The sequence below is a fragment of the Gymnogyps californianus genome, chromosome 16, assembly GCF_018139145.2.
Source record: "Gymnogyps californianus isolate 813 chromosome 16, ASM1813914v2, whole genome shotgun sequence".
NCBI classification, from domain to species: domain Eukaryota; kingdom Metazoa; phylum Chordata; class Aves; order Accipitriformes; family Cathartidae; genus Gymnogyps; species Gymnogyps californianus.
Window position 1 is genome coordinate 14,109,963 of NC_059486.1, and position 26,325 is coordinate 14,136,287.

General features: G+C 39.6%; 1 protein-coding gene across 7 annotated transcripts; it reads right to left on the reverse strand.

Annotated features, from left to right (window-relative positions):
- Positions 1-11,720: 11,720 nt before the first annotated feature.
- Positions 11,721-26,312, reverse strand: ZCCHC8 (zinc finger CCHC-type containing 8). Of its 7 annotated transcripts, none has more exons than XM_050906553.1 (14): positions 26,129-26,312; positions 25,023-25,065; positions 24,318-24,392; positions 23,699-23,804; positions 22,877-22,954; positions 22,460-22,563; positions 20,621-20,686; positions 18,609-18,669; positions 17,996-18,138; positions 17,071-17,213; positions 16,167-16,282; positions 14,948-15,031; positions 13,987-14,101; positions 11,721-13,227 (listed from the first exon to the last, which is right to left on the reverse strand). In XM_050906553.1, exons 1-14 carry the CDS (start codon positions 26,310-26,312, stop codon positions 12,413-12,415), a joined length of 2,133 nt encoding a protein of 710 aa, XP_050762510.1. In that variant the 3' UTR covers positions 11,721-12,412. The 7 variants fall into 7 exon arrangements, with proteins under 7 accessions (XP_050762510.1, XP_050762514.1, XP_050762511.1 ...); XM_050906557.1 differs by having other exon boundaries at positions 18,609-18,672; positions 25,023-25,063; positions 26,127-26,270; XM_050906554.1 differs by lacking the exons at positions 18,609-18,669; positions 20,621-20,686; positions 22,460-22,563.
- Positions 26,313-26,325: the final 13 nt, after the last annotated feature.

A 26,325-nucleotide genomic window follows, 5' to 3' on the forward strand; every position in this document is an offset into this window, starting at 1 on the left:
ACTATCAATAGTTACTACTTTTCCTACATTTTTCCAAGGAAATTCTTGCCTTTCCCAAAAGCTTTCCATTTCAATAACAAGAAGGGTTATTTGTTTGACTGTCCAGACTGACTTCTGATGATAATGCACTGCAACCATCTCAGTAAGTGTATTCAGTCCACAACAGCAATTATGATTTTTGGAAAAGTAGGGCATCAAGTTTAAGTTATTGGGGATCTGAAGTTTAAATGGAAGTTTGAGAAGGAAAATATCATCTGTCAGCCTCAAAACCAAATGCATATAAACAAAGACACAGGGCTTCTTCCTACTACGAATACCACTGAAGCAGCTGAAACAAAGATGCTGCTTTTTACAGTAAGAATTTAATTTTGATAGACTTGGGTGAAACTGTAACTGTTTCACACTCTTTGAAAACATCGAGTCAGCAACCCCTTTTTAGCTCTCCATGTTCTTAGCCTTTTAAATTAGCACCATGACTGCTATACGGCTGGCATATAATAAAGTACAAGTATAAATACAGAACTTAGATAAATATTGCTGTGATTGACTGGATGCCGCTGCCAAGCGGAGAAGCAGAATGAGAGAGTCAGATAAGCTAACTCTATCAAATACCGAGTTTCTCTCTTTGCCTTGCAATTTCCCCTCAAAGTAAGCTAAAAATATAGACAGTAAGATTATAAACATCAGGAAAACTGAGCAGCTTTTAATGGTGTTGAAATGGCAGAGTGAAGACATGTCTTATAAATCAAAAGAATGTATAGTACTGTTCACCCAAGAGTCTTCTGAGTTTGTACAAACAATTGATGAGACATTCCAGGTGGAAAACAGTTAGGCGGGTGCTAAGGTAGAAACTCGTACAGCCTGTTCTTAGGTACATCATCTAAATCCTTTCCGGCCTGTCGGAGGCCCGGAGCTAGATACCAGATTTGTGGGTATTTCTAAGGGTCAGTTGTACCACTGTAAGTCATGCGAGTGCAACATCACTCTGCAAAAATAAACGCATGTAGAGGACAGACACCTGGACAAGCACAGACATATTAGTAGATGTTTGAAATCATCAGGGACCATGCCGCTGACAGAGCTGGCTTCAGTTCTGCTGGTCAAGAAGAACGAAATGGTTGCTCCAGCAGAAATTGGCACCTAGCTGAGGGCAGCTGAGATTACAGCTAATGCAGTATATAATTGCCTTTCATTAAATAACAAAACACCATCCATCTGAGGCATTTCTAAACATGCCAGTCCAATAAGGATTCCAGTGCGTTACTTTTTATACGTGCCAGCAGAGCCAGTAGTCCCGAAGGAATGCCAAAAGATTAAACAAGAGCTGCATTCATTCACGGTCATCATGTTCGAACATTAGAAAACTTGTATTCAACATACAGAGTTAACATTTGACCTGAATGTTTTAGAGAGCTAAAGAAAAGCAATTTTGAAAAATCATATTGGCAAGACAGATCACTCTAGTTCTTTTGAAGGAAAATCTATTTTGAAATACTCTCAGTCACTCCCAAGAAAAGCTTTAACAGGGCTAAAACGATAAAGAGAGGAACACTAAAGGAATTATCCAATCTGCCCAAGCTAAATAAATAAAGGCTGTCCTGGATATTCACATTCAGAAGATGGTAAACGGATACAGCCTATAGCTCAGACAGGAAATCTACAGGAGCTCTAGAAAGTCATAGCACTCAGCATATATGAGCACTGTTCCTTCCTACAGTACAATCACATGAGGAAAGAGGTTGTTTATTTCCTACAGTACACCTCCGTGATGAGGATACAAGACACTAGAAAGTTGAGCCCTTCTCTTTAAGAGAAACCATACAAATTATACAGAACTAGTTTTTCTGCCAAATAAAATCTCCCTCTTGATCCCTAACGATACGGACATTTGAGGTCAGATTTCCAGCTTCAGCCAATACATCCCTCTCCTTGCAATACACACAAAGCTTTAGTGCACTTTAGCACAAACAGAAAATCTTCTAGCACGTATAAGGACTGGACAGGAACAGAACCCTGAAATCTCGTAATTTTAAACTAAGAACTAATAATCCTCTGCACATTTTTCAGTCATTCTACACTCACTATGTAAATGAAGACATTTTGTACCTGAACAGTTATACATTCCTTAGACTAAGATACATTACTGTTGGGGCGGGGGAAGTTATTTACTTTTCCTCCGCAGTATCTAGTTTGCTGTCTTGTTACATGTTGTAGCAGGTGCACACAGACATACACTTAAGAAAAACCACTCTCTGGCATTGCTAGTTTCAGAATTATATGCATATTTCTGTTCTTTAAATAAAATTCTTCGCAAAGCAGCAGGCATAAAGGCATTTCCTCTTTTGTACCTCTTTCTTTTCTTCTTCCTACATGTTAATACAGATATCACATGTTTTAAAATCATTCTGCTCAAAGATCTCAAAGCAACCTGTGAACTTCCATAAAACCCTACCCATTCAGCACACTGGGTAAGTGAAGGGGTGGGGAGGAAAGAATCTTCATTTCACGGTCATATTTTTCATCACGAACATACACAGTCACAGACTAAGTTTTCTTCCCCATGCTATGTTTTGGAAGAGATTTTTGTGGTGTTGGCTTTTGTTTGTTTTTATTTTTTTTTTAATTATTTAAAACACATACACAAAGATGTTATAATGAAAGAGAAAACTAACTCCTGATTTTAATGCAGCAGGGGCCACATTAACATGTGAGTAACAGCAACAATTACTTTGTGCCCCATGACAGCGGAGGCACAGAAAAGAGAACACTGAATCGCCTTAGGTAGCAGCACCAGTGATATAGCGGAAAGCAGGAGGGGCCTACAGCATAGCCTTTGCCTGGGGATCCCACAGGTCTAATGTTGGTTTTAAACATGGCAGTAAACTCTGGCTGAGCCACCCAGAACCGTGAGGCGATACAACAGCTCACCTGCAAATCAGTAGCTTTGAAAACAACACAAGCATAGGGAGTAGACATAAAACCAAAAAAAGCCAAGTTCTAAGCCAAATCATTAATCAGTAAAATACCAGCATATAAGCATGGGATGCTGAGAACTGCAAGTCAGTGTTTACCATGAAATACTCAGACCCCTTCCCTCTAGAATCATCCACTCAAGCCACCAAGCACAGCGCTGCATCTTCTAAGGGTAAGACACGAGCAGAGACTGCATTCAAGACTCTCATGTCCCTACCTGCTCCTCACGAACCACGAAGACACTCAAGGGCTCTGCGCGGTGGGAGATGAGACCGGGGAAGCCCCCAGCCCACCGGGGACGCTGCGCCCTGCACCCTGCCACAGCCGACCCCGCTTCTCCTCACCAGCCTCCGAATTTACAGAGCGCAGCCGTCCCGGGAGCACGGCGGGCAGCCAGCCCCGTCCAACCGGGGGCACGGCGGCGGCGGGAGACGGGGGGAAAGCCATACAAGAGCAGAATGAGCCCGGCAAGCCCAAGCACACGGCTCGAGAACCAGCCAAACCGGCTGCTGTCACCGCGGCCCTGGCAGGCCGGCGGGGAAGCGCAGGCACGTGTGGCGGAGGCTAACAGCTCCCGGGGGGGGAGAGGGAGGAGGACTCCCGCCCCGGCTCCCGGGGCTTCGCCCCACCCAGCCCAGCAATCGCCCCTCCGGCGCTGCCCACCGCCCCTACGCCCCACACAGGGTCCCGCCACCCCACACGGTTCCCTCAGCCTAAGGTCCTCCAGCGCCGCACAGCCGCCGCCCCCTCACAACCCACCCTCCCAGCGCCTCACCGCCGGCCGCGCCGCCCCCGCGCTGCCTCGCTTCCTCACCGCCCGCCGCCTCCGCCCTGCAGCCCGGCGCGGGCACACCGCGGCGCCCGCCGAAACGCCCGGACGGGAAGCGGAGGCCCCGAGGCGGCCGGCGGCTCCCCCCCCCTCCCCGCCCTCAGACGGCGCCATCGCGAGCCCGGCAGCGCCGCCGCCGCCCTCCCCGCGCGGGCCCCAACGGCGGCCTCACCGCTGCCGCCTTCGGCTCCGCGCCGCCGCGAGCGCCGGGCGCAGCTCCTGCTGCTGCCGCCGCCGCCGCCTTCCCCCCCCTCTGCAGCGGCGGCGGCGCCTCCCCGGCTCGCAAGGGGCGGGGCGGGCAGACAACGTCTGCGCCCGGCCGGGCCCGCGGCACCGTGAGGCGGAGACTGCAGCAGCGGGAACCGCGCCTCCCTCCGCGCCCCTTCCTCGCTCCCGCTCCGCCGCGGTCTCTCTTCGCCCCCTCCTCGCCTCCTTTTTCCCTTTGTCTTCCCCCCCACCCCCCCCGCTTTGTTCGCCCCGGGGCAGCCCGCGGGGGCTGTCCGCCGCCGCCGGGCAGAGGGGGAAGGAGCGGCTCGCCCCGGCCCTCGGTCTCACCCTGCCTCCCCGGGCGGCTGGCAGCCAGGCACCACGGGGAGGGCAGGCCCCGGGGGAAGCTGCCCGTCCCGGCAGCCTGCGGGGAGCCGGTGGAGCCGGGGCTTGGCTGGGTGCGGAGGGTCGTCCTCCTCCCCGCAGCGGGGAGGGGGCCCGAGCACCGGTAGCGCTGACCCCTCGGGGAACGCGCTGCGGCAGCGGGCGGGCGTGCATGGGAGGGGGGGAAAGGGTGGGGAGAAGAGATAGGGAGGTATGAAGCACATAGCTCTTAATGGATGAATAACTTTACTGCTTCTTTTCTCCATTTTCCTTTTGTCCTGATGCCCAGAAATGTATCATTCCTTCTCTTTCTCTACTGAATATTTTAATTTTCATTGTGTTTGCGAAGCAACACATTGGAACCTGGCGTTATCCCATTGCTAAAGTTTAAACAGCGGTAGCAGTAGCTCCAACACCATCATCAACCATTTAATACTAATTTTCAAGGCTGAATCGAACAGCTCTGCTTCACTTCTTTATCTCTTATAAATAGGCAACAGAGCCCAGCCAGAGCTGGCCCATAACTGCTGAATTCATCACAAAGCAAACCTCAGTTTGCAGTCTCATAGATCATTTAGTTTCTGCATGATGCCATTTGAACAAAAGGGTGATGAGAAAGCAGTTCCATTGCTGGAGACTGATTGCAATTTGTGTTTCATTTTGGCTTCATTCTCTGGCATTAATCCAGCATGGTAAAGCACAAAATGGTGTGACGCAGTCCCCCAAATAATAGGTTTCAACTAGATCAGCATTTAGTAATGTTGGAATTTCACTTCCGGAATGTTAAATAGAATCTCTTACCATGGCCATTAGATGTTGAAACAGATACCCGAATCCATGTACAGCCACCCCTCTCTCTCCCTGCAAAATTTGATAAAAGTTTCACTGAATAAGGACTTCAGGATTTACATATGAGATTGTATTTAGAAGCACAGAGCCAGCAAATGATTGCTTAACACAAAAGATTGAGCCTGCAGCCCCTAGCTATGGGTCACACATAGCTAACAATCCCTAACACAAAAATTGCAATTAGGGTAAAAACTAGAGAGTCAGACTAACTTTACAGAACACTTGCCCAAAATATCTGTTGGCTTGAGAGCCACAGTTGTGAACCTTTGTGCTTGTTTCTGGTATCGTAGATTTGAGCTTTCTGTATTGATCTGATGCTAATATAGAATGGCTTTTCCTCAAAGTGTATAGTTTTCCATCATTTTCTTTCATTAATTTGATTTTGTGTCTCACGGTTAATTTGTTACCATGTAGGCAGATTTCAAGAGTATGCAGTTCAATGCACAACATTAAAAGTTTTCGTAAGCAATATTAGACTGATGTATCTAGTACAGAGCACAGCAACTAGAACTCAGCTTACTATTAAAGACAGAAACTAAGAGTTGCAGCTTTGCGCTGTTCTTGTAAAATGCAAGCAGTAAGTAACGGTGGTGAAATAATAGATTAAATACGGTTCAAATGTGTAAGCAGCTTGTTTTACTCCCTTGCAAGGCTAGAGCTAAAAGTGTCCTGTTACTAAAGCAAGAATTAAGAATGATGTCACATAGATCAAAAGCTTCTACCTATAAAGTGAATGTGCCATTGGTTTTTTCATGTAATTTCCTAGTGAACAGAATCATAGCTTCAAGATCAAAGTAATCTTGTAGGAAACAAGAGTTAGTTATCCATCATTCAACCAGTATCAACCTTCATACCACGAAAAAGTAGCTTTAGAGCAACTGTAACTTAAGTTCATCCCAATTAGAAATGGTTGACTTAGCTTCTGTGTACCAGTCTACACTTAGATGGAGATATATGCAGACTGCGATAACAATAATATCTAGTATGTTCACATCCAATTTGTAGCAATCATTATAAAAAAAGATGCTGGTACTATAAAGGACTAAATATGATTGAAAGCCTCAGTATCTTTGATTGCAGTCGTAGTGGCGCTCTCTTCTCAACTGCATGATCAGATCAGTCAACATATAATATATAGACATTTTCATAACTCTACGAAAACAGGAATTGCTGGATGCTCCAGGGAAATTCAGGATGCTGACGTTACTGCCATCCTAGCCACAAGTACAAGGCCTACTTTAGAATTAAAATTGTTCTCTTCAATAATGTGGGAACACCAGCTGAAGCTTTCAGAATAGCTAAAATGTTGTTCTTTAAGAACTGCGTTCAAGGATATCCTGACTTAAGAGATCCATTTTTATATTCAATGTGACATATCCACACAAGTATGAAGATTTTGAGTATAGGATTTTTTTTCCTCTGAATGATCTCTTCAATATGTTCATTTGGCAATTCCTATACAGAACTGATGGTCACGCTTGCTTCAGAAAAAGCAACTAACTGGGGTTTTTTTGTTTGTTTTTTTTTAATCACAGAAGCACTGCTTCAAAAATCCCAGCACAGAAACTTACTATTTTCTGTAGTTGTTTCTGGTTTTGCAAAAACACAACAGGATTCCCCCTTCCTCTTTTAACCTGAGTGGTACCTTTTGCTCATCTATTTACACCTATATTGATCCTAAAGAGATTTAGTGTCCTGAAGCCTCATGCTTACTCTTATTATTCTTGGCTTTAAATTTATGTCTCTAAAACTGGCAGTCTTTGACTGATAGGTTACACTAGATGAAAAACTGCCCTTTTAGCCTTAATTATCATGTATGCAACAGTTCCAAAAAAAAAAAAATACTGCAGATGTGGTAATTACTTTCACAGCTTAGTGGATTGAAAGGCTGCAAGAAGTCTTTCCATTCTTAATGTACTTACTGTTTTCCTTCCCTAGGTCAGCCATACTAGCCAGCAGCAGTACAAAAAAGCTCTGCAAGTCCATGTTCTTTGTTGGTGTGCTGCACAAGACAAACTTTCATCCAATTTTACATTATTTGTTCTACCCAACACGGGTAAATCAACAGAGAACAGTATTTAGACAATACTTCAAGAATCCTTTCTGCATGCTTGTTTAAACAAGGCACTTAACAATAATGTTCATCCTGATTATGAGTGTTTCATTTCACAGGTAACTGAGAAACCATAGCCTATTAAAAAAGATGAACTATGCAAATCATTCTACCACTTATGTAAATACCAACAAAAGCTGAATTCTCACCTACAGAGAAGCAAAGCAGAATGGTTTTTTTCCTATTGAGAGTGCTGACTTCTAAAGAAAGGGTAAATAAGTTTTTATTCAGTCATTGGATGACAGCTAAATTTATGTTGTAAAAAATCTTATGTCAAATCTTTGTTGCTTGTAGTTAACTAAAGTTTAGGAAGTGTCCAATTGTCACACATGAATTACCACGTTATTAAATCCATCCTGTTTGTAAGCTTCTCCAAGGATCGAGACCAATGCCTACCTCTGACTCATGCCCGCCCACCCCCCAAAATGTAAGTATGACTCTACAATGTATTCTTAGGAACAGCATCAATCTTCAATGGCATTTACTTACCAGAGGCAATACAGCCGTGTTACAAAATGAAGGTACTACGGAGTTCCATGGCAACTACCAATGCATTTGAAACGCTTTAATTACATTTGAGCTTTTTCCTCCTCTTCGTTTCTCTTTTTTTTTTTTTTCCCCCAGCTATGCTGCCTTACAGAGTTTGCAGTAAAAATAATTCTTCTTAGCAGCTAACACATCTTTCAGATATCTTCTAGAATCTTGGCTATTTCTCCTTTCATGACATTTTAAGCACTGTGAATTAGGTTATAAAAGTGTAAGTTAGAAATTCAAATCTTTTTAAGAGACAACTAGCCACCTGACTGATACCCTGAATATTTTGCACAGGTTAGATATTTTTAGATGTGCATAAGCATTTTTAAATACTTTTGCTGTTCCAAATGCTGTAAACAAACATGAGTACTATGCCAACAGGAATCTGTGGGAAAATTTGAGTGACGCCTGCTCACACTATACCCACCTCATTACAAATTTTATTACTCATTCATTTTAGTAAGCTCTAATCTAGGTTATTATGCCACACCCGTCACCATGGGAATGTGACTTAAAAGTACCAGAAATACTTTGCTATTCAGCTTTTTCTCAGACCTTGTAGTGTGATCTGATTGCAGGCTCAATATACAAAAACCACTTGAATACACCTGACAGATTAAAAAAAAAAAAATCAATAATTACAAGCATCTTCAGTGCAGCAACAATATATAGCACTTGATAGGAATAGTGAAGTATAGACAAATAGCTAAGAGATCAAGATGAATTCATTCCCAACCATGAGAGAAACAGCAGGGACAACTCCCCATCCCTAATTAACTGTATGTCTTACAGCAGAGTAAATACAGTGGAGTTTTACTTACTGGTTCTGCTTGATCTATTCGGAGCATTATCCATACTGACCGCCATCTCCATAGAAAGGATCATTTAAAAGATAAGATTTAAAAGAACAATTTCAAAGATACCTCTGAGTGCCCAGTATTTTGTATGATTACTCTTATTTAAAATTAATTACTAAAAGTTAAAACCAAAAATTATACAGTTCCTGCCACAGGCTGTCCGTTTTTCTGAGATCAAAACATATGCATTACAAAAATCTTATTTTAAGAAAAAAGTAGTATTACAGGAACTTCTATAAGTTTTATTTACAATTTGAAAGGCAAAAGAATAACAAATGAAAGTATTCTATTCCCAGCTATGTTTTGCTTTACCAGGTAAGCAAAGAAATTTTTAGGCTAACAGGGGATAAGTTGTGGGGTTTTTTAATAGACAGGTTATACAGATCATTAGTGAAGAAGAGTTTGGATTTTGGCAGCCTCAGACTTGAAACTAAACATCTACAGACGTTTAAGATGGATAGAATAAGAAAAAAAGGAAGAAGAGGTCTCAATATATGGTATAGGTGGTCTAAGTCTAACAGTTCACGCTCTAATTCATAACAGGACTCAGGGATAGCCTCTAAATACCATATCCAGACAGCCCAAACGCCAGGCAAGGCCTGGTAACCCAATGCTTTCCATTGACGAGCTCCAAGCAGCTCCTGGCTCAGCATTTTCTTAGTCCCCTGCTAGCAGTCTACTGAAGTGCCTACTTTTGCCTATCAATAACCAACTCGTCATACAGATTTTGACTATATATGAAAACATCCGTGCCACCTATTTATTAATTATATTGATATCATTAGAAAAGAATGAGCACTGGTATCAAATGATACTTGACTTACCCCCAAAAACATATTCAAGACAGACAGGGATAATACCAAGACTAAAAGGAGCAAGTCTAAACATCTGCTAACCGTTTTGCAAAAGAAGCACAAAAGCAAGATAAAAAATAATTCTGAGCACACAGACAACTCAGTATTTACAAAAGCCTAGAGTCTTCTGTTATGTTGAGAAACAAGATTGTTAAATGAGAACAATCCCAGTTCTGGGAATTTTAATTCAAGTGTGTATGCAAGTGTGACAGCATGGGACACATGCTTCCAATTGTGGCACACTACAGGTGAAGGACAAAAACATTTGCTGACTTGAACAACTGGTCAGTTCAGTCACTTTGGACAAAAATTCCAGTGGATATAAAACGTGGACCCAAACACAGTCCATTCCTGCCCCAAGCCCCCCCAAATAACATTTGCTTTAGATACCAGAAGACATCATCTTCCAAAAATGAAAGAGATCCGTATCTCCAAGTAGTTTGTGTGCAGCAAATACGAGTGGCCAAAGTGATAAAAAATGCTGAACAATTTAAAATTCAAAGCCTTCTAAAATTAAGGATTTAACATATTTAAACTAGAATTTACCATTACATTAAAAGCAGTGTTGCTGAAATGACTTCACTTTACCCTTACTCTAATACCTTCAGTATAAATCTTGGAAGCAGTAAAGTTAACAGCTACTTTAGTGACAAGTCTGGGAATTCAGACAAACATTGAAGACTTACCTATTCTGATCAGTTAGGTGGAAGGGTGATTTATTATGAATTTATTGTGAACACACAGAGCGCTAAAGGGTACTAAGCATACGAAGATGATTTTCATCTTGCGGTTTCTGTAAGCAAGGCAGAAGTACACAAGTACTCCCGCAAAGTTTAGGCTGCATGTCCTACTGAAGAAGCAGCATTTTTTAAGAGCTATTAAAAAAAGATCTTCTAAGGTGTGGAGAGAGAACTTCATGTTTAAAATATGAGCACCTCAACACACCCAAAAGGTGTGTACACTTGAAATCATTACCTCATGCCCTGCATCACATTATCATCCACATATGAATGATGCAGGACACAGCACATAATGGCTTGTGTAAACTGTCATTACTAGCTTTTAACTCCATGGGAGGAGGAGGCATGGAGAAAGTACAAGATCTCTATAAGCTTCCCAATAGAGATTTCTTTGTAAAGTGTGTAGAAGCTGGAAGCAACATATTATTTTGTTATCCATTCCTGTTACAGAAAGTAATACTATTTCTCCTATAAAGTAGGGGCGGGGGGGCGGAGCACCTTTCATTTTAGCACATACAATGAACATTTACCTTGACCACTGCTTTCCAAATGCAACCAGACAAACTGAACTGGTATATGCTGCAAGAAGTTTTTTCAGCCTCTCGAAAGACAAGCAGTTCATATATAAAGACACTTTGGTTTTCCCTTCCTGTAAAGTTTAGAGAAAAAAAAAGAAATAAATATAAAAGCTTTAACTACAAAAAGCCTGGGGTTCTCTTAAGCATTCAAATGCAGAGTGTACTAATATCATATATTATAAGGATCTTTGGGAAATATGTACTATCTGCAAAGCCGAGAATTTTAAAGAGGAGGTTCAGTCTCTGAAGTTATCTTACGAAAAACACCTTTGAACATCTCCCCTTCACAAGTCTTTTCTTAGATACTTGAAAATACTTTTACTATGCATCTCACTTGGCTAGGAAGACTTTTTTCCTCCTGCATTTATGGAAGGACAAACAAATCCTTTACCAGCTCCAATGAATACTGTTAAGTCAATCTAGTACTCCCTCTGTTGGCAATGCAAATAATGTAGTCATTTCACCTACAGGTCCCTCTGAAGGCAATTAAAAGAAGGGGGGAAAAAAAAGTGTTAGAACAATTAATCAGTAGAATTATAACACTTTTAAGCTTTCAGAAGTGGCAATTCTTCAGATTATGAAAATTGAATGATATGGCAAGGTTCTATTTAAGTAGCTAAAATAATTTTAACAGCTTTTGATTATGAAAACCTGAACCCAATAGTTGTGACCCTTCCTAAAATATTTAACTTCATTCATCCTCATTTTAATCAGCTTGTTTTTCTAATTATCTTCAGCATCCAATTTTCAAAAATCAGCAGTCTGATGGTTTAGGACTCAAATTAAAAAAAAAATCTTCATAAAAAAGCTCATTTATTAAACCTCTGCACACAACAATGAACATGTATGTACAGCAAGTTTACATGAAGGATGATGTTACAAAAGATACAGTGGTAATTAAAACTGACCCACATAAATAATTTATAAAAATATTTGAAATGGTGAAGATAATGCTGGTAATCCCTGATTATTTTCATCCAATTGCCAGGATTTTAATGTGGGAAATCTTAACGTTAGACCTTTTTAAAAACATTCTGAATATATTAAACTTATCTACAGGATAATTAGCAAAATGTATAAAGTATAGATTATTGTACAAAGAACAGATATTAAAAAAATCACCAATCCACCTGAAACTCAAGGACAATATAAATCTTAGCCAAAGTAATGAACAGCAAACCACAAACTCCTCTTTTTAGAGTTTCATGTATTGGCAAGTACATTGCTCTTAACAAATGAACAGTCCTGTTATTCTGTAGTGGAAGGATGCAATTTGGGAAAATTCTTCTATATTTTCTGGCTGCATTGGTGCTCCTGGTCAATACGGAAGCCCTGCACTGACTTCAATTCCAAGGAAGAATGGGGCAGAGCTGTATTTGTCAAGATTTTTTTCCTTCCCACAAAAGGATGAGGAAGGTTATCCAAGTTTGTGAAACTGGAGGAGGAGAGAGAAGGAAGCAGGGATTTAGACATAATGAAACAAAGGAAGACCAGTTAAGATGAAGTCTTTTTCTTTTGCTGGTTTCTTGGGGAATTTTTTAACACGCTTCTTATTCGTAGATAAACACCTGTGGATTCTGCCATATTTTCAAATTCAAATGGTGTTATGCCTGCAGCAAACTTGCTCATATCAGGAACAAGACTGGAGTTTTTTGCAGATGATTCAATGTTTGTGACCACTTTATTACCACCTGTATTTTCTCCATCGTTAACCTCACAATTGGGAGCAGGCATGGTGTTATCCAGCAAGCCCTCAGAATCTGTATTATCAGGATTTTCCTTTAAGTTAAGTAAAGTATCTCCTGGATTAGGACTAGTTATAGAACGTTCATTTTCTGGTATCTGTTCACTGATGTCGGAAAACCTAGTTTCCACTGTAATCACCTTATCAGATGACCTTACTTCTGCAACAAGATCTACTTCATTCCTAGATGGCGATGATGTAACAGAATTTCCAGTTAAAGGTGTATCAACAGGAATATCAGAGTCACTGTTTGTGCTTTCTGCCTGCTCTAGTGCTGCCCAGATTAATCGCTGCTGTTCCTCCAGCTCTTCCAAGGTCAGAGTATCCTCATCCATGATCGAGTCCACTATTTTCGGCTGAGGAATATCACTGGAAGGATTCAATGGTGGAGTAGTCCTAGGAAGAGGAGGGCGGGTGGGTGTAGAAGGTTGAGGTGGTGTAAAATTTAGTGGAGGTGTTCCTCGTGGTAAAGGAGGAGGAGTTGACATAGATGGACGTTCAGGTGGCAGCGGAGGTTGGAACTGAAAATTGTTCTGAGTTTGAGATCTTTGTGACACTTCCAGATCTAGAAATAGATTGAAAGACATCTATTAGAATCGAAATCTGACCAGGGCAAGATTCAAAGTGCCAATGTTCTGATTAACTAGCAGACTTATGTCTTCTCATCCTTGGTTTTCAGCTGAGATAGAACAAACTTTCTGAAGGTTTTAATATCCACTGAAATAATGTTTTTGGGGATTTTAACTCTCCTAGCCGTTCAAGGGAAAAAAAAGAAAGATACTCTTGAAGGTATTGAGAACAAAGTTATTCCACACTGAGACACACTGAAGGATTTCCTCATAGGAAATCCAAAAGGAAAGCCAGGATTTTCTCCAGCTATTCTAACATTTAAACAACACTAAGTCCTCTTGTGAGTTTGACTCATTTTTAAGAAGTTGTGAGCTTGTAACTTCCTACATTATTTCATCCAAATATTTAAGGATTTGGAGGTCTTCATAACAGAAGTTTCTTTAGGGTACACCTGAAGTAAAGAGATCGGAATTTGTAACCTAACATTCCAATTGATATGAGCACACTTGAAACCTCCTGCTTGGTATTGGAAGATATGACAATCCCAGCAACAGAGAATGCTTATTGTAGAGAGGCCCAAATGCAACTACAGTAGGACACTGCTAGCATATGTTAGCAGTTACGTTAATTACCACCATAACAAATACTAACACATTGCCTTCTCTTTATGAACACTGACATTTCAATTCAAAGCAAGTTATTTTGAAAATAAAAATTGAAACTAGGAAAAAAAAATTTTGCAGAATAACTATACCAGAATCTAGGTCCATGTCAGCTGCTGGTTCCTCCAAATTGTCTTCTTTTGGTCGTTTTGAATGATGAGACCTTGACTGAGATGCAGCCCTTTTATTGCTAGATTTTGGACTTGGCTGAAGAGAAATTATCCAGGAAAACAAAAGAAATTAGTATTAAATTGTACAAGGTAACATTTCCAGCTATAAGAACACATTTAAAGCAATTTCATAACTATACCATCATTTGGCGACCCAGTGTGTAAACTAGACATAGAAGTTCGAGAGATTAAATGCAACTGAACAGAACTGTAATCTTGTTCAGGTTTAAGTGGCAAAAGAAAAGACTGCACTCCTAACACAGGATTACGACCAAGTTTCCACCTGGACACCTAGATCTTATGAGGCCATTACAACTCAAGTATTGCACGTCCCTTTCTGGCAGGATTAGAATTTACTGTTTAATTCCATACAGTATTACACTTTGGGACTGAGAGTAGAGCATACATCTTCCATCCTTAACTGGAAGTATTCTGCAGTAGGTAACACTAGGCTAGAGCCACATTAGAGAAGACCTGAGAATGATACAGGACAGGACTACCATGTGTTTTCTCAAGTCACTGTAATAAGATTACTCTAAATCATGACTATGGTAAGTGAGCTTTTCACTTATTAGGGAAGTCTGGAACTAAGATCGTTTTTAGGCTGTAAAAGTTTATAGCAGCCTTTTTTCACAACTGTTTATAAAATATTGCACAATTGGGATCTGCTTATATTAATTGAAATAATGGAATCTGTTCTAAACATGAGGCTCCTTTTTGTTAGAACAGGTAAGCCAAGCATCAGCATTTCACACCTGGTAGTGTCAATAAGAAAGTCTATCCCCTTGTGCTAAAAAGAAGATACAAACAAGAGATCATCATTGGCTACACTAACTACAAGACAACTTTTATTTTTTTGTGAATAACAATGAGATATATTCACCGCATGAAAATCAGAAAGGTAGTTAGCAAAAACATCCTTCTGTTGAGACGGCTGTATGGGGATGGAACCAAATATCTGCCATTCCTACAGAAAAAAAAAAAAAAGAAGAGAAATAATGTTGCATATGGTTGGCTAATAACACAACAGTACAACTTAAGAGAAACACTGAGAGATTAACAAGCCAAGATGAACTCAAGTTCTCATCAAAAGCCTCATTTATCAGAGTAAATAGATCTTTAGTAGGAACTTCTGGCAAAGCAAAGTACTCTCACCTGTGAACACAAACAACTGATGCAATGCACTATGATTGGGTAGCAGGAATAATAATTTTAAAAAAACATCATCACCTTTACAAAATATCTTGTTAACCGTTTCATAGCAACTACTCTTCAACATTTGTAACACAACTACAAACTTCCCCCTGAAATAACTGTTCAGATGAAAAAGGCTTGCTTTGAAAACTGTTAATTTTTAGTGAAAACTGAAAAAAACTTGAGGACAGAACTTAGGTTAAGAATACTGAATGAAAGAACACATTTGGAGGCCACTAAATGGGCAAACATAAAGCTGTAAAAGAAAGTACAAGTGCTTCTTTTTAATGCACAGGCATTAACATCAGTGATGAAGTTCACTACTAACAGCAGGTTAAAATGCTTTTGAAAATAGAAGTTCAGCAGCAGCAGCCGCCACAGGAGATTCCTTGTGCGCTCTGTGCTTAAGAGGGCACCCACTATGTGGGTCTTCTGATGACTCATTTTGTTCTAGCTGTTACAAAGCTTCCCAAAGGTTGTGAACTGGTCTGATGTAGTTTTCTATGGTTGAAATTATATTTATGATAACGCCCACAGTAATTTTCATATTCCAAGAACATTCACAAAATTTAGATGTATGGAAGGAACAGGCATTCATGAGTGAAGTTTTGTGTTTTAAAAAAAAAAAAAAAAAAAAATAAAATCAAACTATCCTTCCAGGCTCCTGTTGGTCTCACAATGGAAATAATCACCACAGAAGCACTGTCAGACCCTACCCACAAGAGTTGTGACAGATATCAGATAGACAGATGTCACGTCAATTACCTCAACAGCCCCAAACCAGGTGCTTAAAAATAAGAGCCTGTTGAAAGAAAATTGTCAGATGCAGAATACAAAATGCTAAACTTGGCTAAAAGCAATTAATGTTACTCAGCATGTTGTTTAGAAGGCAGAGGACAGCCACTTACATCTGGGATCCCACTTGGAGTGGATATATTAAAGCCTGGATAGTTTATCAACTTAGAGACATCGTAAGTGGTGCGTTTTGGTTGGCAAGATCCTTCATCTTCTGTTCCACCATCATCTACAATGAAATATAATTATTATTGATACTAATTAAGAATGTTACTGAAAAAATCCACAGGATTTAAGAATAGGGTTTTGGTTTTTGGAATGTAAGTATTGATAGAAGGCTTTGTAATCCACAAAGGCAATAACAGTGACCAAATCTATCAGATACATGCATGAAGCTTCCCCAGAAACCTAACTGGGTATTTACAGTACTACTACTCTTCATGTACCATTACTAGCCTCAGAATTTGGCATCAGGACTGTTCTCTGAGATGCAGCATAAATGTTGGTCATTAGTAAAAAGCTGGTAAATTATTTGGTACGTTGGGTTTCAAGAAATGTATTCTTCGCGTGCTGGTGGTCTTCTTACTCTTATAAGTTACATAAGAGTAAGTTATTGAACTTTAGAAAGTATTATGGTTTCTTTCATAAAACATAAGAAAAGAGAAGCTTATTAAAAAAAGGAAGAGGAAATTTGACAATAGGCTATTTGCAAGTCTTGCAGTTTCACAGGAACTCCATGTTCTAATAGCAAGGGTTGATTAGAGTGAAATCACACTGACAAAGAGTCATCTATGCAATCCAATCATTATAGAAGTTGTTTCATTGTCACATCATAGCTAGATGAAAGGGGAGTATTTTTACATGACGTTAGAAAAGAAAACTTGATTTACAACTTTCTCACTCTTCCATGAGGAAGATGAAGGCTTACAAACTAGGTACTTTATTGTCTCCTGAACAGGGTGCAACCAGTAAATAGCCTGCATACTGAAAACTGCATTCCCGCAACACATTCCTTACCTTTACCATCATAAAGCGCAAGTCCTGAGTGTTCCATTTCAGCCTCCTTGAGCCAACCTGGAGGATAACCCAGCTGACGCATGCGATATATAAATGGAGGAAGACTCTTATCTGTGACACCAAGTGCATCTTGAAGTTCCCCGCTAAGTTAAGAAAACAAACAGAAAACAAAGTGTCCTCGAATAAAATCCATAATTGAGTTTTGACAAAAGGAAGTTATGAACATTTTGTTGAATTTTAAACTGTTAAGTTAAAATAACTTTGTTTTAGCTCAAACTATGTTGCCTGTCACTCCCAGATATAACAATTTTAAGTCAAAACCAGCTCTGACATTAAAGAGAACTTTTAACACTTTCATTTCTCGTATGCTTAAACATTTTATGAGAATTAATTCTATGCTGAGAACCACTTACTCAACTTGTTACTTCTGATTCATGGCCTTAACTGTAGCTATCACGACAGGAAGGGTGGAACTTAACGCAACATTATATTTACTGGTGATTTCTTTGGAGACTGCTACAGCCATATTATGATTTTTTAAAACATTTTGAATAGAGAGAAAAAGAGAGGAAGGGACACTCAAAGCTCAAAATTTTCAGAATTTTGCATGCATTTTTAGTTTATTGGGGACATAATATATTTGCAATTTGAGTAGCTAGAGAGTAACATCTATCTCCTTACATTAGGGAAAGTGCCATGGGAAAGGGTAGGGCTATTAAGCTAGCGAGGAGTTTTCATTTGAAAAATATCTGTGCAATTTATTAAACAAAATTTTATTTAGCAAACAAATTTGAACATGATACACTCATAGTTAAGAGTAGCAGATGGACTTAATAGAACTCTGGAAAGTAACATCTGGCACTCCAAAGGTAGAAAACGTATTCCAGAAAAGCAGTGCAACAGCTAATGGAAGGAAAAGAGATACCTAATTACTCCTGGTTTAAATTTTCCAAACCTCTCTTCTACTTCTTCTGCATGATAACGCTGCTGAAAATTCTGATTGCTCGCTTCGCCACAAGCTTCCATAAACTCCTTTCTCTTCTCACTTATACGAGCTGCATTTCGTGGCTTAAAGATAATAGAATTGGAAAGTTTAGATTTGGACAATTTACAATTTATGCACTCCTTCACCCAACATAAAACTGGTACTCCTCGCCCTCAGCATGCTTAAGCATTTATCACATCGCCATGTGATAGAACTACAGTTGTAATGAAAACTACATAGCAAAAAACCAAGAGTATTTGCATTGGATCTAGCGGAGCTCTAAAACAGGAGCAAAGACTGTTCAAACTGAAAAATGTCCCTCCATAAATTAAAGGAAACATTCAAACCATTATGGTACAAAATTAATTTACGTTCTGATTTAGTACGTTAGAATTTGTAAGTATGACCAGTATAATCTTATCAACAGAGATGAATAACCATTTGTACATCCTGACCCCAATGCATCTAATTATATTTTTTTTTTAAATGGTGCAGTTACACTGAAACATTTCTTGGAGAGCAGCAGCCTTTTGAATACTGATGTAGACTTTACCTTTGGACAGTCTTTCATTTGATGGTCTTCAGAACCACAATTGAAACAATGCGGTTTTGGCCTGCTTAAAAAATGCACAAGAAATTAAGCCCAAAAATAATTTTGCAATGTTAAATGCACTTAATTATTTTAAATCTTGTTAGATTTTTAGTTTTACACTTAGAAAGAAAAAAATTTAAGCATTGCTTGCTGATTTCATATGGTGTCTTCTGCTTCTCTTAAATTGACTGCTTAATGTCAATCTTCAAAATAGAATAACAGAACATTGTTTATTTCACAGTCCTAAGGACAACACAAGAAATGAGAAAAACACAGGCACAGCATTTGGGGGGTGGCGGGGGGGAAGAATACACGACAGCATGTGGAAAGAAAGAAAGAAAAAGAAAGAAAGAAAGAGAACTAAAATTACAGTGGAAGAGTAGTACTTCCAGGCAGAAATGGAGCTTTTATATCCCATATAATAGAGATCTGTTCTTTTAAGAGGGAATAGAATAGTCGTAGAATAATTCAGGCTGGATCTCAGGAGATCTCTAATCCAGTCCCTTAATCAAAGCTGGGTCAGCTATGAGATCAGACCAGGCTGCTCACGACTTTATCCAGTTGGGTCTTGAATATTTCAAGGATGGACACTACATAACCTCTCTGGGCAACCGGACCCAATAGTTTACTGTCCTAAAGGTGGAAAAGCTTTTCCTTATATCATGCTGCAGATAGAAGAGTATTCACTGAAGGATTTCTGCTTCTGATTAAATATGTAAACATTTGCTTAGATAGTGCCAACAAATGAAAACAAAACATACATACTAAAGCTTATGCTATGTCCAGAGGAAGGAAAGTGAAGATGTTAAAACAATACTTTTAATTCTAGAGTACAGATAAGGAATCCCTCAATTTAATATGCCTGTAGTACATTAATACCTCTATTTCTCTTTTTATGCTTGTCTCATCAGAGGTCTGATCCTTTTTACAATACTGAGAATCAGTTACCAGTAGAAACAAGTAGGAGAGCATGACTACTTCTTTGGAAAGTCCTGGTCCACAGTCTGAACAAGTTATGCATATTGTGAAATTGGGCACTGAAAACCTGGAATGGCACTGCAGCTGGCTTCAAGTTTAATTTTCCTTATAAATTCATACCATGGCAGCAAACATTTTCAACATTATAGGGGGCAAAATTGCAATCTCTTACAAGATTTAAGAGAAAGATTTCTTTCCTGAACATTCGTTTTTACCAAATTAGGATGGGAACCACAAGTGGAAACAAAAGGGTGACACAAGAATGAGTGTCCAGGGTAACCCCCACACATGCACACACTCCAGCCTCTTGAAGCCTCTAATAAGACAAAGTGAAGTGTGTCTTCTTCTTCATCTTTACATAGTATTCAAACAGAAACCTTCTGCGGTGGTCCAAGTATTTTATCACCATCCCTTATCGTGAGCACAACCCTTCAATCTGCTTTCCGTTCAGATGGTAGTATTTCTAATTAAACCAGAGTTTAACTCAGCATGCCCCTTTATGTTTTAAATTCCTACTGAAAGCTTGCCTGGTCTTCATTGTGTCTGAAATCAGTGACTTTAGATGCTATGAAGACCACACAAGCTGTCGGCTGGAAACTCAATTCGCTTTACTGCTTACCTCCCATAAAAGTTATACCATCAACTCTAAGATCAGTCTGTCTTAAAAGTCTATAAAATAAGTCAGACAGGAGTTGTTCTACAAAACAGTAAGAATGACGATAGTACACCAGTGCAAGGATGACAAAGCAATCACTAAAAAGGCAAGCAACAGAAGAACTGAGTATAAACTTCAGAAAGTTTTTACACGTTGATTTTAGGCCCTTCCTAAAGAAAGTCAATAAACAAGAGACCCACTGACTGCAAAGCTCAGCACTGGTTTACTTAATTTAAACTCATTGCTCAAGTATGTTCAAGGGTTTAGTATACTGGGGAATAATCACAGTGTACATCTGAACTTTTCAGCTCAAAACTTTATATTTAAGAATAATACAAACCTTTTTGGTTTTACTTGTATTTCTTGTCCATCTAGGGAGAGAATCTGGCTGAAAACTTGCTGATATCTTTAGATTTCAATAAGGAACTGCTACTGGATGAAGCAAAATTTCAATCTTGTTTAAAATATCAGTGAAAACCTAACAGTGCTTTGAAGAGAATACTGACTCTTCTGGATTAAGTTACAGATGGGTCCTTGATATGAAGTCCATAGCATAAACTATAAAACTATATCTACTATAAACTATTTGCTAAGATGGACTTATGTTGTTTCCTCCTACACAATTTCTATCCAATAACCAATTTTGTTCTTTACCAGCACTTGCTAAAACTACAACCCTCTTGTTTACAGGCAGAAGTTTCAAGCTAATAATTCTGATACGCTTCACAGCAATCTTATTAATAACATATTTTGGTAGAGTTTCAAAAACATAACTCACTTCTCAACTAGGTGGAGACAGGTCATATCATGCTACTTGTGTTTGCTTTTGGACTGCAGTGTGTCAGCTGCTCTGCCCATTTGTCTAAAAATGTATGAGAAGACAAGAGAGCCGCAAGCGAACTGGCATGGTAAAGACTAAGAGGTTCAGCAGAGTTCAGAAGCACAGCAGTTTCCTAACAGTTGCTTTTAAAAAGAAGAGCAGATGCCAGATACTAGTCGAACTGACGTGTTAATTGAGTGCAGCACTTCAGTCGTCTAGAAGCACGGTACCTGACACACCATTTCACTCAGAAGTGCTATTTTAGGCTGAATGTTATCTGTGGGAGCTCTAAAGAAAGATGCAGTAAGTACATTTAAAGAACAATATCAAAGCTAAGCTGGCACACATGAAAGTTTAGCCACACTTAACTTGGCATTTAAGGAGAAATTCCCCTGTTATGCCTGAAGGCATCTACTTCCTTCATCTAGAGGTTGGGAGACAGTACAAATCATTTGGAGAATAGCATTGACTTAATGTACTCTAATAGAGACAGCTTTCCAAATGTAAAATTACAGCACAGTGCATACACAGTCAAAGGCAGGCACAAGAAAACCGAAGTTAGCTGGCTTTATAAATTTGCAATTTTCTTTCAGATACAAGTAATTTTTTAACACTAGGAAATGACCTTTATTACAAGCTTGATAACTAGATACTGCAGAAATGAACTGTGGAAGTGGTTCTTGTCCTGACTCTTTCTGGGGCAAAAGCAATACTGGAAAACTGTGGAGATGAGATTAATTGTGAAATTTCTTGTCCAATTTCTTTTTGTCATGGAGGACTACAATATTAAAAAAAACCCTTTTTCCAACATTTCCCTCAATCCCACATTTCAAATACTGGCTGTAATAAACAGTAAAGAACCAACTTTAAAATGGATGCAAGTTAAGAGCATTCCATAATTAAATTTTATTAAAAGACTTTCCCTCTGGCTCCCACGTTTGGAAAAAAACACCTTACAGCATATTTGAGTTTGCCAAGCCCTTTTCTTCTCCCAAACAGCAGATTTTTATAGAGGGAGAACGCTTATTCCTATCTGGAATGAGCTGCCATTCCGAACCTGATTACAGACTGGCCCAGGAAATTCCTAAAGTCACAAGATGTATTTATGGGGATAAGGCATTCACTCTTCCCAAGCATAAGCCTCCTAAAAATCAGCAAGCCAATCATATCAGAATACTTATATATATGTTTTGAGTAAAAAAGCCATTAATGACTCATTAAAACTTTTAATCTATAACGACTGATACGGTTTTAATAGACATGTACAATCTACCGAACAGAATTTGAGTTCAATTTACCGACTGGCATTCTTTGGATTTGACAAACGGAAAAAAACCCTTGTTTTAGTAAACAGGATACTTAGGTATTTCCCATCCTTCTGTCAGCTGTGGATTCTCATTTAATATAGGCTGTCCCAGTTTATCGAGACAAAAATTGGTAAAATACAGAACACTTCCTACAACCTGTAGAAAAAAAGTCAGAAAATTGTCAGAAATGTGTCAGTATTTAGGTCAGATTGGTAGCATTTCTATAAATTTACACTGCTTGAAATACTTCCAGTTTTTTTTCCCCCGCTCTGTAAGAATTTACAAATACATGCCCACACCTGTACAAGTAAGTATTTTTTCCATTGATGTAGCCAAAACATGCTGAACTTAACTGCTATTACACTGATAAATGAAATTTAACAAGATCTTATTTTAATGGCAGTGTATATTGCATATGTAGAATGAAGAGTCAGACCTACCATTGAAGAGTACATAGTCAAAAACTTACACTAAAAGCTTCTTTAATTTTTTTAACAGAATTCGAGCTTGCTGTTTTACAGTCCTCTTCCAAAAGAACACTGGAGGGCTGCCGTGAAAAGTAAAAATGTAAGTAATTAATTTAAAATAACAGGAAATAGAAGAGCTCCTAAATTACTACAGTATGTAAAAGGCACAGGACATGGAACACAGCTTCTATTCTTTCATGAAACATTAGTTAAACAGTAGGATGGAGGTGTCTACATTAGTCATAATGCTTTCCACAGTCCAAAGTACGACACAGCTCATTTCTAATGTTTTCTTTGATGAGAAATAAGCTGCATAAGAACATCTTTATTCTTATCTCAAAAGCTAAGAGAAAGATGGAGAGAAACGCGCCATTTCACCCTTTTATTCAAAGTGAATGCTAAAAAGTAAAACTCAAAATTCTAAACTAAGAGAAGAAAGTGGAAATTTCCAGATTCTGTTATTCATCTACACTCTTAGATATACTCAAAGTTGGCCAAATACTATCAGAAGAGGATAAGTTAAGTTTGTACCTTACGGTCTTTTCTTGATTATTTAAACCAACTTATTACTTTGCTTTTACACAAATTTCACTAGGAACAATTTTAAAGAAGCATTTTCATGGGCAGAAAGGATATTTTCTTTGTCCTGGTCCTCTATTTTTGGAACAAATAGTTATACAACATGTGTTTGATAGTTACTTGGTTTGCAATTAAACAGGAAAAAACATCTAAAATTCAGCTATTTAGCAGTGTAGTATTTCAATGTTCCCACTATAAAGATGCAAGAGAAGGAGCACCTAATAACAATTTGAGTTTTAAAGTACCTGTGGCTTAACATTGAAGTGCGTTTTTTCTTGTTCGCCTCTCTTCTGCTCTTCATATTTCTGAACTAAATTAAAAACAAAATCTTCAATTTCTTGATGATACTGCCTGTATCGGAGTGAAGAAGTATACAGAGACGAAGACATGAGCAAGACTGAAACATGTGCCAGATGTCTTTGTTTTTTTAAGCATTTACCATTTACTAAAGAACTTAGAAAAGGGGCAGTCAACTTCCTTCCTGTCCTCCCAACCCCCACCATGAATACAATCTATTATTAGAGAGCACTCTTATATTAGTGTGGCAAAAAAAATCAACTCAGAGACAGGGAAAATTTAATTTAGTTTATTTACCCACAACACTCATGAAACTCAAACTGCTATACACACTCACTCTAAGTTCCTGGAAGTCACACTTCATTTCATGATAAAAACAGATATTACTAATGAAAGCAACAGACCTCCTGTCATATTGCTTATTATCCTTTCTCCCCTTCAAGCTTAACAAGTTTATGTTATTGAATAAAACATATACCCATCCTTTGGGCAAACACTAACATAGCCAAACAAACAAACAAAAGTCCCATTTCCTGTCAGGATTGCTTTTTCTTGGAAAGTACTTACTTAGAAATTACATTGTTCATAAATAAAATCTGTAACAGAGGTCCATCAAATTTGGAGTTGTCCACTGAAATGCCACTAGAAGAACAGAAGAGACACAGACAATGGTTACTGTATTAGTTTTATTGTACATATTCCCTATCTGTTTTATCACAGCAAAGAGTCTGTAGTCCACAGAGAGAGGAAGGTTTGGCCAATACAACTTCTGTCCTTTTAAGAAGTTCCTATTCACTTAAGCAGAAATCATCCTCTTCCAAGCAAAGCAGGTTGCCTGGTGTGAGGTGGAAAGAAAACAAAACAGAACACCACACCACAGACATTTCCTTCTAACTGCAGTAAACTGTTCTAAAATCTTATAAATAAGATCTCTTATTTATTCAACCATTTTAATGTACTTGTTCTCACTGCTGAACTTCACAAAAAACTGTTTCCCTAAAGGCCACATAAGTTTCATAAACAGATAGATACACACAAATAAATAAAGTTACAGCAATACAAACTAAGTTCTTGATACTCAAATCTAAAAGACTTTTCAAGAATGATAACGGCATTTTAGAAGCCCAACATCTGAGCAGGGACGGGGACATAGAAACAAGGTTTCTAAAAAACGTGGTAGACATTGTTACCTCAGGCAGCTATTATCTCAGACAAACTCTATTTCAAACATGTATAGGGCATACAAAGCATTTTAAGTCAGCATTAACATACCTAGGACGAGTCAGAATATTCAGCTTCCTTTTAAGTTCCTGATGTTAATTTATCGTTAAGGAACATTACTTTCTTCAGAAGACACAGACCCACACTTTAATTAATTAAAGGATCAAAACAAACAAGAAAACACTTAAAAAGAATTCCACAGAATAACGAATGGGGTTTCAGACCTTCCTTTTCACTGCACAGAGGATTATTTACAAATCCACCTGTTGCTGAAGAAACACAATAAAATGCAAAAAAAACCCCAAAAAACCCCAGACGAAAAAGAGGGCTAGCTGTGACAATCCAAATAGTATAATTCATTATATGCACTATGGTTGAATTACCAGATTTATGGTATTTTATTTCTAAAAAACCCACAATCATTAAAAAAAAAAAGTCAACAGTGAGACACACATACTTGTAAATAGAAAATAAAATACAAAAAACATTTCAGATTCCACTCTGCTGCAGTATCAAACCCAAGAACCCTTTAGGGAACCAGTCACAATTTAACAGCTTAAAATTATTTCTAGCCATGTTAAAAATGGATTTTCAAAGCGAACATACAGCTGTTTCTTTTCACTAGAAAGACAGAAAGAAGGAGTCCAGCGTCAAGTGCTTTAACAGTTACCCCAGCACCCAAGGACTCCACTACCTCCTTTGCCAACTGAAGCGCAGCTGGCGCGGACCTGGACGTTCTGAGGATAAAAGTTTTCAGAGAAAACTTCCTCTTAAGTGACGGAAGCAGAAGCCAGGAAAAAACCAGCCACCGCACCGAGACGCGGGCTCGCAGCCGCCCAAGGCGGGGAGCCGCCGGGGGGAGGCCGCCCCCTCCCCGCCAAGCTCAGTTCTCCTCGTCCTTCAGAACGCACCAGGGCTCCGGCTGCCAGGCAGAGACCGATAGGGCCTTCCCCCACAAAGGCACAGGGCCCAGCCTCACGGAGGTCCCCCGGAGGCGGGAAAAGCCGGAGCCCCTCAAGCCGGAGGCGGCCACCAGCCCCAGGAGGGCAGGCGCCAAGGCTGGCCCGGAAGGGAACGGGCGGCAGGAACGGCGCCCCCCTTCTCCCCGCCCCGCTGCGCCCTCCCCGGAGCAGGCCCTGCCTCTCCCGTCAGGATATTCTCCGCCCGGAGCCGCCGCACCGTCTCCTCGCGGTCCCGCAGCCGCGCGTACAGCTCCTCCAGCGCTTTCTCGGGTCTCTCCTCCTCCTCCTCGAAGCTGAGGCGAGGCGGTGGCGGCAGCCCGTCCTCTTGCTCGAGCTGCTCGAAGAGCTCGCGGTCCCCGAAATCCACCTCAGCCGCCATCTTAAGCTGCAGC

What these genes read in the sequence shown, in the direction of transcription:
- ZCCHC8 (XM_050906553.1), bottom strand. Translation starts at nt 26,312, where the DNA reads ATGGCGGCTGAGGTGGATTTCGGGGACCGCGAGCTCTTCGAGCAGCTC. An exon ending in AAATTAAAGAAGCTTTTAGT is followed by an intron (nt 22,564 to 22,876) that starts GTAAGTTTTTGA and finishes TTTTTTCTACAG; the next exon opens with GTTGTAGGAAGTGTTCTGTA. An exon ending in TTTAAACCAGGAGTAATTAG is followed by an intron (nt 17,214 to 17,995) that starts GTATCTCTTTTC and finishes TTCTTAACTTAG; the next exon opens with CGGGGAACTTCAAGATGCAC.